Source organism: Montipora capricornis, chromosome 8 (assembly GCF_036669925.1).
Source record: "Montipora capricornis isolate CH-2021 chromosome 8, ASM3666992v2, whole genome shotgun sequence".
NCBI lineage: Eukaryota > Metazoa > Cnidaria > Anthozoa > Scleractinia > Acroporidae > Montipora > Montipora capricornis.
Window position 1 is genome coordinate 49,326,848 of NC_090890.1, and position 15,000 is coordinate 49,341,847.

General features: G+C 39.7%; 3 protein-coding genes across 3 annotated transcripts in view; all 3 read left to right on the forward strand.

Annotated features, from left to right (window-relative positions):
- Nucleotides 1–2,755: 2,755 nt before the first annotated feature.
- Nucleotides 2,756–3,838, forward strand: LOC138014090 (uncharacterized). Its single transcript, XM_068861118.1, has one exon. It carries the CDS (start codon nt 2,756–2,758, stop codon nt 3,836–3,838), a length of 1,083 nt encoding a protein of 360 aa, XP_068717219.1.
- An 80-nt stretch (nt 3,839–3,918) lies between these two features.
- Nucleotides 3,919–5,621, forward strand: LOC138014091 (uncharacterized). The gene is made up of 2 exons (XM_068861119.1): nt 3,919–4,452; nt 5,406–5,621. The coding sequence occupies exons 1-2, from the start codon at nt 3,919–3,921 to the stop codon at nt 5,619–5,621; spliced, it is 750 nt and encodes a 249-aa protein (XP_068717220.1).
- Nucleotides 5,622–7,289: 1,668 nt separating this feature from the next.
- LOC138060577 (uncharacterized) overlaps nt 7,290–15,000 on the forward strand; it is a 94,619-nt gene continuing 86,908 nt past the window's right edge. The window contains exons 1-5 of the mRNA XM_068906422.1: nt 7,290–7,379; nt 10,628–10,730; nt 11,570–11,615; nt 13,245–13,312; nt 14,275–14,414. The gene's annotated coding sequence lies outside the window, so the exon portion shown is untranslated. The remainder of the gene's footprint in view (nt 7,380–10,627; nt 10,731–11,569; nt 11,616–13,244; nt 13,313–14,274; nt 14,415–15,000) is intronic.

Below are 15,000 nucleotides of genomic sequence, written 5' to 3' on the forward strand. Positions count from 1 at the left end.
TAATAAATGATTACGAACATGAAAGCTTGACTGGGTCGGCCGCATTGCAGGTCAATGGCAGTTTGAGGAGAAATATATCGTTCTGGCATGATATAGGTGCGCCTGAGTTTACTTTATCGATCATTCAAGACGGCTATCGTCTTCCTTTCGAGACAATCCCCTCCGGGAACGTTCTCAATAACAATATGTCTCTTCGTATTATCCAAAATTTGTCGAGGAAACAATTTTAGAACTTCTATATACGTATCGGGTGGTAGAAGTCCAAGCTCCCCCTTATGTGGTGAACCCTCTATCTGTGTCCGTTCAACCAAATGGGAAGGAGAGGTTAATATTAGATTTAAGGTACGTTAATAAACATCTTATCAAACAAAGAGTCAAGTACGAAGACTGATTTCGTTTGATTTAAAAGAGTGGCTATCATCATATCGATATTTGTGCAGATCATCAGACTTTCTTAGGTTTCGCGTGGAAGTTTTCAGGTGATACTAAGTTCAGGTATTTCGCATTTACTGTTTTGCCTTTTGGATTAGCTTCAGCCCCCTTTATCTTTACTAAGTGCCTTAAGCCACTCGAAAAATATTGGAGGATCCACGGGATCAGTGTTGCTATATTCCTGGACGACGGTTGGTTAATTGAGGCTGATCAATTCTCCTGTGCAGCGTTAGCCGTCTGTGTTAGATCTGATTTATATAAAGCCGGTTTTATTACCAACGACGCGAAAAGTCCCATTGGACTCATTGTCATGACAATGAGAGGTTATGTATAGTTTGGGACTCTGGTCACCGAACTATTCGAATTTCGGATAGACGGTTGTCTAGTATTGCGGGCTGTGTTCGAAGTATGTCTCAAAAACATTTTAACGTATCTGCCAGGGAATTAGCTTCCCTCGTGGGGAAGATTATTTCCGCCGGGGCAGTGTTTGGGAACATCTCCAGAATTATGACCAGATATTGCTCAATATCTGTCGCAGCAGCGCAGGATTGGGATTCGAAGTTTACTTTGGATCAGTATTGTGTAAGAGAAATTGAGTTTTGGGAAACCAATTTAGATAGACTGAATTTGAAAAGTATTATAGATTCTCCGTTCAGACCGTCTAAATATGTTGTTTATTCTGACGCTAGTGCTACAGGATGTGGTGCACATTTAAATGTTAACGGGGATCAGGTATGTCATAAGCAATGGGATGTACACGAGTGTGGTATGAGTTCCACTTGGAGGGAGTTAACAGCTATTGCTTTTGCGCTTGAGTCATTTTTGCCCCTTCTTAAAGGCTCTTACATTAAATGGTTTTCTGACAGTCAAAATGCCTGTAGAATTAACCAAGTTGGAAGCATGAGGAAAGATTTACATGTTATAGCCCTTAAGATTTTTCAATTCTGTGTTGATAATGGAATTGAACTGGAATTGCAATGGATTCCCGACCCCGATCTAAGATTGATAGGGCGGATTTTATTAGTCGTATTATTGATGTAGACGATTGGCAAATTACAACTTCCTTTTTTGAATTCCTGTATTATACTTGGGGTCCACATACAGTGGACTGTTTCGCCAATTTCTATTATACGAAAGTTAAAAAGTTCTATTCAAGGTTTTGGAACCCAGGTTGTAGCGGAGTGGATTCTTCGTTCAGAATTTGACAGGGGAAAATTGTTTGGTTGTTCCCCCGGTAAATCTAATCCATAGAACAATTCACTATTTGTATACAGCCAAGGCCGTGGCGACTTTAGTTGTACCATTCTGGCCTTCGTCGTATTTTTGGCCCATTATTGGCAGAAATTTTTTTAGTTTTGTCATGGATTATAAGTTGTTTAGCGGAAGGAATGTTCTGAAACATGGGCGGAACACCAATTCCTTGTTAGGCTCTAAGAGATTATTTGGACAAATGTTAGCTGTCCGTATGAAGTTTTGATTGCTTGACCACTGGGTCTCGTTTACGTTGTGATGATCAGCAATGATTTTAAAAATAGAAGAACCGTAGCCAGGGTAAAACATATTAAAAAATTATTATAAAAAAACGTTCACTGGCTATATACAGTTAAAAACTTTCGAGCTTTCGGCTGTCAGGCTACAGCCTTCAATGGAAATGAATGGAAAAAAAAAATGATGACAACTACAATATATACAAAAATAGGGGACCAAAAGAATATTAAAACGGGAAAAAATATTTGTCAAAAAAACTAATTGTTCTTTTTTAAAAGAATGGAGTATTGATTAGGGAGCGGCCTAGAATTGTTATCTGCATGATCTATCGAAGCGGTGTGCCAAGATTCCAGTGTCTTGCGGGTACGAGAAGAACCCTTGTCAATCACTTGGGAATTTTTAAAGTCAATAGAGTGATTTGAAGACCAAGCGTGTTTAGCGATGTTGGAGCCTCTTGCGTAAGACTTCACATTCCTCATATGTTCTTTTTTTCTGGTTTCAAAGAATCTGCCAGTCTCGCCAACATAACTCCATGGGCAGTCGGCACAAGATATTTTGTAAACCACGTTAGGTTGAAGATCGATCGGAGGGCGGGACTTAGGAGAGGGAAACTCCTGTTGTAAAGTCTTGAATGGCTTGCTGACAACTCGAATATCATGTTTTTTAAGGAGTCTAGTTAGAGGCTGAGAAATGCCATTAATATAGGGGAGGACTGCATAATTGGAGAATTCGGAGGGTGCAACCCATTTAAAAAACATGCAAACAAGTTCCTCAGGTGTTGGGATGGGATTTGTTCGCTGAGTAGAAGATTTCTTCTTTAGAATGTGGACGCATTATGGAACGAGCGAGCAGGCACTGCATGAAAGCTAGAATTTCCATCTGCCACGACCAGATTAAAGAAAAACGAAGGATCTTACTTGAGACCATAAATGACTTGACACCTTTGATTTTTGAGAACACCTTAATGGTGTTTCAGAATTTTCTGAGGATGAGAGCAGAATCCGTCCGCAGTAGTATCCAGTTGCGACATGACAAAAAGCTCTATAACTTGAGGAATGAAGATAACTGCTCAACTCATTTTATCGACAAGAAGAATTGGGTAGTCAATCTATCGATAAAACCGCTTTCTTCTGCAGAACGTTCTCTTCTAGAAAAGGGTCCTAAATTTGCCCCAACTCCCAACCAAATCCCGTACAAGAACATTGTCTCGGAAATAGAAGCCGCCATTACCCATCTACCTGATGAACAGAAGGACTCTATACGAACCTCCACTGCCGCGATCTTACATCGAGCCCGATTACCTCTCCACAAGAACATCACAAAAGAGGAAAGGAAAGCTCTCAAGGATTTAAAAAAAGATGACACCAGGATTTTGATGAAAGCAGACAAAGGAAATTGTTTTGTTTTAGATACCATTGATTACAACAACAAAATGAATGCTTTATTGAATGACCACAACACCTATGAACTGGTCTCCAAACCTCCTTTCCGAAGAATTGAACGTGAACTGAACAATAGGCTTTTAACACTCAAGAATCAACTAAAAATCTGCGATTCTACGTATCGAAAACTTCGCTCCACTGACACTATACCACCCGCCATCCGTGGATCAATCAAGCACCACAAAGAAGGCAACCCACTCAGACCCATTGTTTCATCTATTGGTTCAGCGCTCTATAACACTTCAAAGTTTCTAACCAACATCTTGGCACCTCTCCAAAATGGCAATGGTTTCTCAGTCCCTAATTCCTCCAAATTTGTCGATGAAATCTCCAACATTGACATACACGACGACGAAATTATGCTGTCCTTTGATGTGGTATCGCTCTTCACAGCCATTCCTGTCAAGAAAGCCTGTGATTACATAATTGTGATGAATCACTACACTTACGCACAAAACTTGACACTACTGATATAATCTCTTTGTTGAACTTTGTCCTATTCAATAACTACTTCGTCTACAATGACAGTGTTTATAAACAGATCCATGGTTGTGCCATGGGCAGCCCCGTCAGTCCCGTGGTTGCCAATTTATGTATGGACGCAATCGAGGAGATGGCCATTAACACAACTCCCGTTCCACCTAAAGTATGGAAACGATATGTTGACGATAGTTTCTGTATCATTAAAAGAAACGCCGTTGACTCTTTCCATAACACACTCAACAGTATCGATCAACACATCTCCTTTACTATCGAAGAAGAAAACAATAATCAGATCGCCTTTCTGGACGCTTTGGTTACTTGCAAGGATAATGATCTCATTATTGAGGTTTACCGTAAACCAACCCACACTGATAGGTATCTAGATTTCTTCTCCCATCATGACAAACGACACAAGACCAGTACAGCTGAGACTTTGTTACATCGCGCAACTAATCTCCCGAGCACAAAACAAGGAAAAGAGAAAGAACTTATTCATGTCATCGACGCTCTACGATCTAACAATTACCCCAAAAATGTTATCTCTAACATTCTAAAGAAGAAATCTTCTACTCAGCGAACAAATCCCATCCCAACACCTGAGGAACTTGTTTGCATGTTTTTTAAATGGGTTGCACCCTCCGAATTCTCCAATTATGCAGTCCTCCCCTATATTAATGGCATTTCTCAGCCTCTAACTAGACTCCTTAAAAAACATGATATTCGAGTTGTCAGCAAGCCATTCAAGACTTTACAACAGGAGTTTCCCTCTCCTAAGTCCCGCCCTCCGATCGATCTTCAACCTAACGTGGTTTACAAAATATCTTGTGCCGACTGCCCATGGAGTTATGTTGGCGAGACTGGCAGATTCTTTGAAACCAGAAAAAAAGAACATATGAGGAATGTGAAGTCTTACGCAAGAGGCTCCAACATCGCTAAACACGCTTGGTCTTCAAATCACTCTATTGACTTTAAAAATTCCCAAGTGATTGACAAGGGGTCTTCTCGTACCCGCAAGACACTGGAATCTTGGCACACCGCTTCGATAGATCATGCAGATAACAATTCTAGGCCGCTCCCTAATCAATACTCCATTCTTTTAAAAAAGAACAATTAGTTTTTTTGACAAATATTTTTTCCCGTTTTTATATTCTTTTTTTCTCACCTATTTTTGTATATATTGTAGTTGTCATCATTTTTTCCATTGAAGGCTGTAGCCTGACAGCCGAAAGCTCGAAAGTTTTTAACTGTATATAGCCAGTGAACGTTTTTTTATAATAATTTTTTAATAAGCAATGATTTTATTTGAGATTTGTCTAGTAGAGGACGCTTGTCCACTCATACATAAGAGGGCTCTGGCCTTGGATTGGGAGAGCAGTTTATCGTCTCCAGTTTATATTCTAAGGTTATTTATGTGACGTTAGTAGAACGCTTGTCCATGAGATTGAAAGGAGGCGCTGGCCTGATTTCGGAGTCTGGTATTGCTATGAATCTCGTATTTACTTTGTGGTGGTTTCTTTTCATGTTTTCTGTTCTTTTTTGTCTTGTTTTGTTTTTCAATAGATGTTTGCCACTCAAGGTTCTTGGGAAAACATCCCCGACCACGTTAAACCAAACACCAAAGATCTCCTGACCTTGTTAATGAAGTCTAAGGCAGATTCTACAGTCAAAAGATATACAAAAGAAATTGTCAAGTTTTCAAGATGGCGTAATTTGTCTAGTATTCAGCTGTCGCCGGCCTCCTTTCTCGGTTTCGATTGTAATTGCTTACCTTCATAAGGCATATGTTAGTTCCAAGTCTTATGCAACACTATCGTTGACACATGCAGCCCTTAAATGGTTTCATTCCTTTATTCCTGGCATCATTAACAATCCTTTGGATGCGGAAATTTGTCATAATTTGCTAGAAGCGGCTAAACGTAGTAAACCAGCTGTTGCTAAGAAGGAACCCATCTCTGCCGATATTATTAAGAAAATCATTGATAAGTATGCTGGTCCTTCAGCTAATCTGAAAGATTTGCGTTTAGCCTGAATGTGTTCGTTAGGATTCGCGGGATTTTTTTCGTTACGATAAATTTAGTAGTATTTTGCTGAACCATCTGGAATTCTTGCCCAATCATTTGTGTGTGTTTGTGCATTGCGCCAAGAATGATGTCTACAGAGAAAAGAATAAAGTTTACATTAAGAGGTTATTTAGTAAATATTGTCCTGTTGCCCTTCTAGAAAGGTACATTCGGATGGCTGAGGTAGATCTGAATAGCAATTTACCACTCTTTAGACCGTTGAGATTGTTCAAATCTTCCATTATATACAAGTTGTATGGAAATAAGCTCTCATACGCGAGATGTAGGGAGGTATTTAAGAATTGTCTTAAGGATCTTGGCTTAGATTACAATTTGTATGGCCTGCATAGTTACATGGTCGCTGGAAGTCGGACTATGCTAAAGACATGTATGTCCTTGAAGACGTATCTAAACGTTTAGCAATATCTGATAATTTGGGATTGTAACTGTTATGGCATGTGAACTGTAATATTCTTTCGTCAAATGTATTAATAAATGTCAGCTTGGATTGCCTGAGCATCCAACCATCATTCCTTTGGTGTTGTATTTCTAAAGCATTTAGGTGAAAATAATTTACGTTCGTTTATGCGCAGCGAATTAGAACGTAAACGGTTTTTTGCACTATACGGCACTTATGAAAGGCTTGTGAAAGTGATTTCTGCCAAGAAATAATACTTATACGGCGAGAACAAGCCAACAAAATATTGAGGACAGTGGCATAAATCGTTGGAAAGTTATAGCGCTTGGACTGTGTGTTTACAAACCTGAATTATCAGTTAATTGCACGCGGTCACAAACTGTGACCTGAACCAAATATTGCCTCGAATTTATACGCTAAAATTAAACTGATTTGTGATGTCGTCATTAAAGATTAAGTGTATGGCTAACATAGGCAACATAAAATCACATCATCACGGTATTTCAGTAGGAAGAGCTCTAAGCCTTCTCCATCGGTTTCAGAGAGATAAATTATGAATGTACTTCTCGGCACTCTTAACTTGAGCAATGGTTTATACTCCTTGTAACCGTTGTAAAAGCCGGTTTGCTTAATTATTTACTGCTGCTGTACTTGTGAAAGCTGTTTTTTCTACACAGATATTTATGTTCAAAAGCAGCTTCTTTTACAAATATATAATTGTAAAAGTGCAGCAATGAAAATGTATGTTGACTAGCATACGAAACGTCAAGTTCTATATCAAAAATGCGTTGAAATACAATGTTTATCACCGCTCTTTGTGTTATTTTCTTAATTGCTTTTGTTATTCAAATTTGCCAACCACGAGAACAAAAGACCTTTTGTTTCGACAGCCAATGGGGCTCTGGTTGGCACATTAATGACAATGGGTGACGTTTGGAAATAAGTTGCTGCTGAGTTTGCGCCGGTGCTCATGCTTGACACTTCCCTTGCGCCAGTTGTATGTAAAGCAGCGCTACAAGTAGTTGAGGTGTACATTGCCATTGATTGGTTTTGGAGGTATGTTTTTTAAAAACCATTATAGTTGTTTAGCGATTGCAGAATACCCGGCCCACTAATCGTACTGTAAAACGAGCTGCCACCGCGGTCCGCAGTCCCGTAGTCGATGAATGAAAATTCTTGAAGGGCAAGACGATCTCGTGAAAAGTGTAGTTAACCGAACCACAAAAATGAAAGCCAAAATTTTACGAGAGGCCTTTGGCCTAATCTCTGAGACGAGCGCTTAGGCTAAATCAATAAACGAGTGCTTTCTTCTTCACACGATCTCGTGAAAAGTGTAGTTGACCAAACCGCAAAATGAAAGTTAAAATTCGTACGAGTGCTTAGGCCTAGTCACTGATACGAGCGTTTAGGCTTAATCAGTAAACGAGTGCTTTCTTTTTCACATGATCTCGTTAAAAGTGTATTTGACCGAACCGCAAAATGAAAGCTAAAATTTTACGAGAGTGCTTAGGCCTAATCACTGAAACGAGCGCTTAGGTTTTAATCAGTAAACGAGTGCTTTTTTCTTCACATGATCGGGAAAAGTGTAGTTAACCGAATCGCAGAATGGAAGCTAAGGTGCGATTGCAGAATATCTGGTTTAGTAACAAGAGTTGTTTATATGAATATCATTTTCTGTGGTAGTCAAGTAAGCGGTTTGCTGCAAAACCGTTGAAGGAAACATAGATAACAACGAGGTCGATGATATCGGGTAATGCGGGAAGAGTATTTCGAATCGGGAGCAACTACAGCAACTACAGAATACAGGGCCACGTCACTCAAGCAGTTCGACGGCTCGTCAGTCACGCTCAGTGATGAAAGAACGTGAAAGGGATGTATTGGAGAGTGGCTCGGTGGCTCGGCGGCTCGTCAGTAAAATTGGATGTTAAGGGATTAGTATAAGATGAATCTTTGAATGGCTCGACGGCTCGTAAAAGGTGGACTTAACGAAATCAAAAAATGAAAGCTAAGAGTGCTTCGACCCAATCACTGACACAAGCGCTTAGGCTTAATCAGTAAACGAGTGCTATATTCTTCAAAGGATGTCGTAAAAAGAATACATGTAGTTAACCGAACCGTAAAATGAGAGCTAAGAGTGCTCAGGCCGTGACTAGCCATCGAGCCGCCTACACTCATTCTTCTTGACTGGCAAGCCGCCGAGCCGTTCTATCTAACGTGTAACCGTAAGTGGCCCTGTATTCTGTAGTTTCTCTCGAATCAGGATATTAATTAAAATGAAGTTTGAATTTTTCAGGCAAATAGTGTCACATAAGGGGCAAACACAAGGAGAGCATAATTTCAAATTTGGACAAAAGACGCTACACAAAAATTTAATGCGCCTGTGTATGTTTGCATATTATGTCGTCCAGGTAACCGGAAAAACCGAACTGCGAAGTGCTTGCGCCTGAACAGAGCGGATCAGTTATTATTATTTTTTCAGTCTTTCTGCATGCATTATATTCCGCATAACTATTTGGCTGTCACACATACAGTTTAGTAATAAATTACAATCCGATATTGAATTAGGTTGTCATACGGTTGAAAGAGTTGAGCTGGGAGGTTTTCCCAAAGGATTAATCCTATGTTGAAAGGTAATGATAGGATTACGCTGGGTGCCTGAGGTCAGGTTAAAAGGCGAACGGAGAGGTGAAAAATATTTTTCTCTTACCACGACGACTTCGTGGTTCTGTATCGCTGCTTCACCTCTGATACAATAGAGACGGTCTATTGAATTCAGTTATAGTTAACTGAATGAATAGAGCTATAAATGAGCCTAAACCCAGTTGGATTCGAAAAAAAAAAAAACACTCGTTTGAGCACCAACTTATTTTACGAGGTCGCGCTGAACATGAGATAATGCTCTGTACATAACTAAAACTGTAACAAGGCACACTTTATATCAGATATCCAACTTATGTCCAGGATTTCAAGAAATGAGATGCACGCTCCCTTTGATAAACTTCCCGAATTGCCCTGTTATGTCTAAACGTCAACAACTAATTCAACAATAAGTTTAGGATTGGCATTAGGGCCACTGTATTGTTGTGTTAAGGTCAAGGTTAAGACTAGTTAGGGTTAAAGAAAACGGAAGGCCAGAAGTGAATCTTTTCTTTTCTTAACTTGTAGTATATGGCGTATTTAATGAAAGGAAATATTCCAGTATTTGGAAAGTTACTTTCATTTTGACGTTCATGTTCTCTTAAAGTGGGAAAGGTCCGCATTCACCACTCAATATAGGTCAACCACTTTGATTACCATAAATATTGGAGGTTTGTGGACAATTTATAAAGCGTGGCACAACTACGCACACCACAGGCTCGCAATGTGTGTTGTCGGTGCTTTAAAGGTAAAGAACTCCTAGATGCGTAACATTTCATGGATTTCCCCCAAAAGATGAAGTTGTTCTCAGAGAATGAGTATTCTGTATTATTAGAACAAAAAATTCAACCAATCCGAAGCATGTGATGCCTGTTGAGAGCACCAAGAACACAGCTTTCAAGATCAAGCTTAGTCTGCGTTCGCACGTTAGATCAAATTTTGGTCGTGCAAAAAGTACTTCATTAAAAAAAAAAGAATTGTGTCGACTTAAACTTCTGGTAGCGTTCAGAATGAGGGATTCCGGTTAAAAAATTAAGATGCGCGTTTATTTATAGGACGTTTTCAACCAACCTCCAGAGACACCAACGAACAAAAGAAGCTCATGCATGAGAGATCTCTTGTTTTTGTCCACCAACACGACGGCAATGACGTCACGCGAACACCTCTTATAGCAGCTATGTATAAAAGCACGAGAAGGGAACTTGTTTATTTGCATGTATTTTTCAGTTTTTCATTTTCTCTGGCGCTGATCTCAGCAGCCGGGGGGACTTCATTCCGCCGTACCTGCGATGGCAGTCCCCAGCAATTCTATTTGCAAGCGGACTGTTTCAGAGCAAAAGAGTTTGTCAGAGTGTTTCTCGGTCCTTGTGTGGGCCCAACTCCACTAGTAGGGCTAACGCTCGCATGGAGCGATCGATGAACGGATCTTGATTTCGGACCGTGCAAAATCAACATTGTAATGGGGGGAGGGGGGAAAGCGGGAATTATCCCAGCAGTTTTGACCAGGATTATCTGAGAACAGAATTTCTTGATACAAATGGTTTCAAGGCAGGCTAGGTTCATTGAATCTCAAGAGAATTGTCTCAGATAGTGAAACAACCCAAACCCTAACCCTAGGCCTAACCCTAGCTTGAGGTAGCTAATTGCGGTCCATATTTATATTATAGCCAGATACATTTCCGTACGTTTGCCTCGAAATCTCAAATTACAGTATGGCAGAAGGCAAGGACTATGAAGCGGTGCTAACAGAGGAGAACGATCAAAAGAAAGGTATGATCAAATACATGAGGGGAAGAATGGTTCGGGAAAGGGTCGGAATCGTCTTTCTATGATTGCTACCTTGTAATTGTGCGCCCAAGTATAGAAACAGTCCCATGAATGGAAATGCTATTTTGTACAGTGCGCACGAGTGCGACTACGAACGAAGACTTTCAAATGGACCACAGTTTCCGTGGTCTGTACTCTTCAGTGTATACCATACAAGTGACGTCGTAAAATGTTTACAATTGAAGATGAAACACGAGCTATAGGCGAGTGCCCAAGTTTTGAACATTTTATAGTGTCATTTCTATGGGATATAAGAGTAGAGACCACGGAAAACTGTTGTCGATTTGTCGTTCACAAAAACACCGAAACGTTTGAACGGAACCTGTTTTATTCTATAAATACCAATGAAATACCAGGTGAGTTTTCGCACGGAAACATGATATCTTCACACGTGAAAAGATGCCATTTCACTGATAATAAATTGCGCCTTTGGCAGCGAATTGAAGTGGTTTGGCATTTCATTGGTGATTATATAATAAACAAAACATTACATGACCGCTTGGAGATACGAACCTTCTCCTCTCGTGTTGAAAATTTTCACTACCCGAAGAGAAATTCCGTATCTCCGCGCGGCCATGTAATATCCGCAATTTAATCACTTCTTTCAAGACAGCGCGCACGACATAGTAAGAGCAGAAAATAACTCTGAAACATATAACTCTGGGCTAATTTGTTTTAGCAAACTCCATTTAATTTTCGATCGTTTCCTATCGCTGTAAAGCAAACGTAAGATAGCGGCGTAATTTCTATTCACAAATGATTGTTAATTTTGGCTTTCGCAGTGTATTTTGAAGGAGGAGAAGAAGAATCCACAGAAGCCACTGACAGGTAGGAGCACAGGATTACCAGGCTTAAGGCGTAAAAATATAAAACGGGATGGAAGTTTGCCGTAGACAGATAAAGAAAAAAAAAAAAGAATGTTAAAAGTGCGGGTAAATGACAACGGCACCACATAAAATGCTGTCCAAACCAGAAAACAAAACGTCGGTAAAATTCATTTCAGATGCTCCTGAGTGGTAAGGTTTATGTGATAAGGTGGCTCCTAGTAGTATGTCTCAAAGCATTCCACTAGTGGCACGATTTACAACAGGTAACCCAGATTCCATGTTTTGTAAATGATTTACACGAGTGGTAGGCAACACATGGTCCCCAAGAAAGCCGGGATAAAAGTCTTTATACTCTCTTGTTAACCCTTATTTATGGATTGTCACTTCTTTGATTGACACTGTTTCCATGGTAACAAAGCTCTTAGAAAATGGACGATTGTATCTTCAATTCCATTCGGTCAATTTTTTTAAAACTTTGGAAACGTTGGAAATTTCGAAGACAAGAAGAGATAGGGTAAGCCAGAGGGTTTCACCTGTATCACGATATTTGTTATTTTGTGTAATTTGCACTAAATTGCTCGGCAAACCCGGACAGTACTGTCTCAAGTTATGCAAAGTTTTAAGGAAATTCACAGAGGGAATCGCTAGAAAATACATCATTTATCAGGGTCTCATAAGTAGGAGCATCCATCTTCACCGATGGGTTCGTACGACAACACAGGAGGAGACAGAGCTATTTTTGGAAAAACATTTCGAGCGCTGAAAAACATAGCAAGGCACATCATAAATATTTTTGCTCTTTGGCCATTTCAATTTCAGGAGGAAAAGAAAACAAACAGCGGTTACAAACATTTTCATTTTATACTTGACGTGCAGTGTAAAATTAAGGAATCGCTATTAATCAGGGACTTAAAACCCTCTCTTAATGAAAACATTGGTAGTGAGAAGCTTTTTCTTTATTAATTTCTTCCGGAAGTATCAACTACCGGAAATTACGATTTTGTAACTAGTCACCATTGCCTCGCTCAAGTTTTAAAATTTTTGTGTAACAGTTTTAACCGCTACTTCTGATGATGAATGTTGCAGCATACGAAACGTTAAGTATAAAATGAAAGTGTTTTTAACCGCTGTTTTCTTTTCCTGCTGAAATAGCAAGGCACGTTCATCCAATCAAATGGCTTTAGCATAACGGCGATCGACATTTCATTATTTATGCCACGTAGTTTCGCACAGAGGAGAGGGCTTGCAACCATGGCAACCACTTTTCACTGGAATTTCAAAAACTAAAAATAACCCCGTATCCCCCTGTGCTGTCCTTATATCTTTATACTTTTTAGTGTCCTGTTCTGTGCTTGAGCGTGCTCTGGTAAGAATCAGGTCATTGTTTTTACCGAGGAGAAGACGGCAAGCTAAAAATGCACATTTTTTTCTTACTTATTTAACTCCATCCTGGACGCTTGCTTGAAAATTATTTTGAAGGCACATAGATTAGACTGGTAGATCGGTTCCACATTTTTGAGTTTGCGGGATTCAATTTACCAAGGGTTCGAGTTCAATAGCGGAGTCAACTCTACTTTAGATTGGTTTTGCGCCCTATAGCCACCAGCTGATCTTTGCTGTAATTTGTCAGGTCCCCTGAAGAAAATATTGAACTTAAAGACGCACATGAAGGGGATGTTGATGAATCATACGGTGCTGGTATGTAAATAGCTAGAGACGAGGTCAGCCCTCACTTTGCTTTGAACAACTCCGCCCAGGCCTGTAGTTTTCAATTTTCCTCTCTCGTTATCTTTCAGTTTCCGTGAACAGGATTTAAATGTGCGACAAAGGCTTGACATTTTATTAATTACATCATGTTTGCTTTGCGAATGTACCGAAATCAGTTCGCAGATGCTTAAAGTGCCTATCAAACGAAAAATAATTGAAGCTCATCAGATAGGCCCTTGAATACGAACTGAGAAAAATGGCGAATTATTGGATTGTGGAAGTGTAGATTGGCCACAATGATGATTCATATTTCTATTTATTTATTTATCATTATTTTTTTGGTATTTTACCTTTTTGTAACTAATACCTACCGTGATTGGCATGTGCCTTTGTAGATTATGTATTTAGATTCGGAATGATCTCCTGCGTGCAATCCAGATTGTGTGACAGCAGATCGAGGTGGATCAAATCAGGAAGCTTTATTACTCCATCCCTTATGGCCTGGGCAATGGAATTGAAATTAAGAGCCATCTGGCTGTCCATAAAATGAATTTTCGAAAAGAAACATACATCGCGATTTGAAGTTCTTCATGGAACATTTTCCTCGATCAGTTAAATCGGTCGTTACAACTGTCTCAAAATAACGTGACGTCGCGCGTTCTCGCATCCTTAGGGTTGTCTGCCTGTGGTTCAGCGATGTATGTCACTGAAATCATACGCATTGCCCACTTTAAGTTCATCGTTGACGACTGGAATTAACCGGCGGCACTTGGTTAGCATGGTGACATCACTTTTACGGAACGTTGACCAATCAGACTGAATAATCCCGGCTAAACTGAGATAATTTGGTCAGCCTTCCCTTAGGTTTTAATGAAGTGCGAGACAGATGACCACCTTCATAAATAGAAAGAGCTCATTAACAACAGCATTGGGTAACTATATGATTTTTTCAGTTTCATCCGAAGAAACCATCGGGAACCAAAAATCATTACTACAAATAGTGGAAGAAGACGACCATGAAATTGTTAAAGATAAAGTGACGGCAAGAGCTTTGATGAATGATGAAGAAAACCCTCTGTTGTTGTCAATAAAAGTAAGTTCTTTTATTTGTAAAACATAAATAAATCGTTCGTTTTAGAAATGAGAATTTCATCTTATTCTGTGTGGTAACACAAGGTGGCCAAAGGTCCTGGAATCACGTATAAACCACTGGATAAGGAAGACTGAAAAAGGAGAAGGAGGCGAGGTAGCACATTGTGTACCCCAGCCCTCCTCTCTTCCAAGAGGGTTGTTGGTGTTGTTGTTCGTTGGTGTTAGTAGTCTGATAAAAAAAGTCTTCATTGGTACGTGAATATGCATCTCATTAATGGGAATTAGATTATTTTCTCATGTGATCTAGCTGAGTACAGGGTAATTCTCATGGCCCATTGGTACCAATGGTGCTATTACTTGGTGTAAAGGCGAACATGTTTTGCTTGCTTGGCTTATAGGACGAGGTATATTCATACTAATTATAACGCGCTTTTACTTGGTGTAAAAGCGAACTTCTTTCGTGTGCTTGCTTTATAGAACGAGGAATATTCATAATAAGTATTCAGTTCTTTTACTTGGTGTAAAACCGAACTTGTTTTGTGTGGTTGGCTTATAGAACGAGGAATATTCATAATAATTATTGCGTG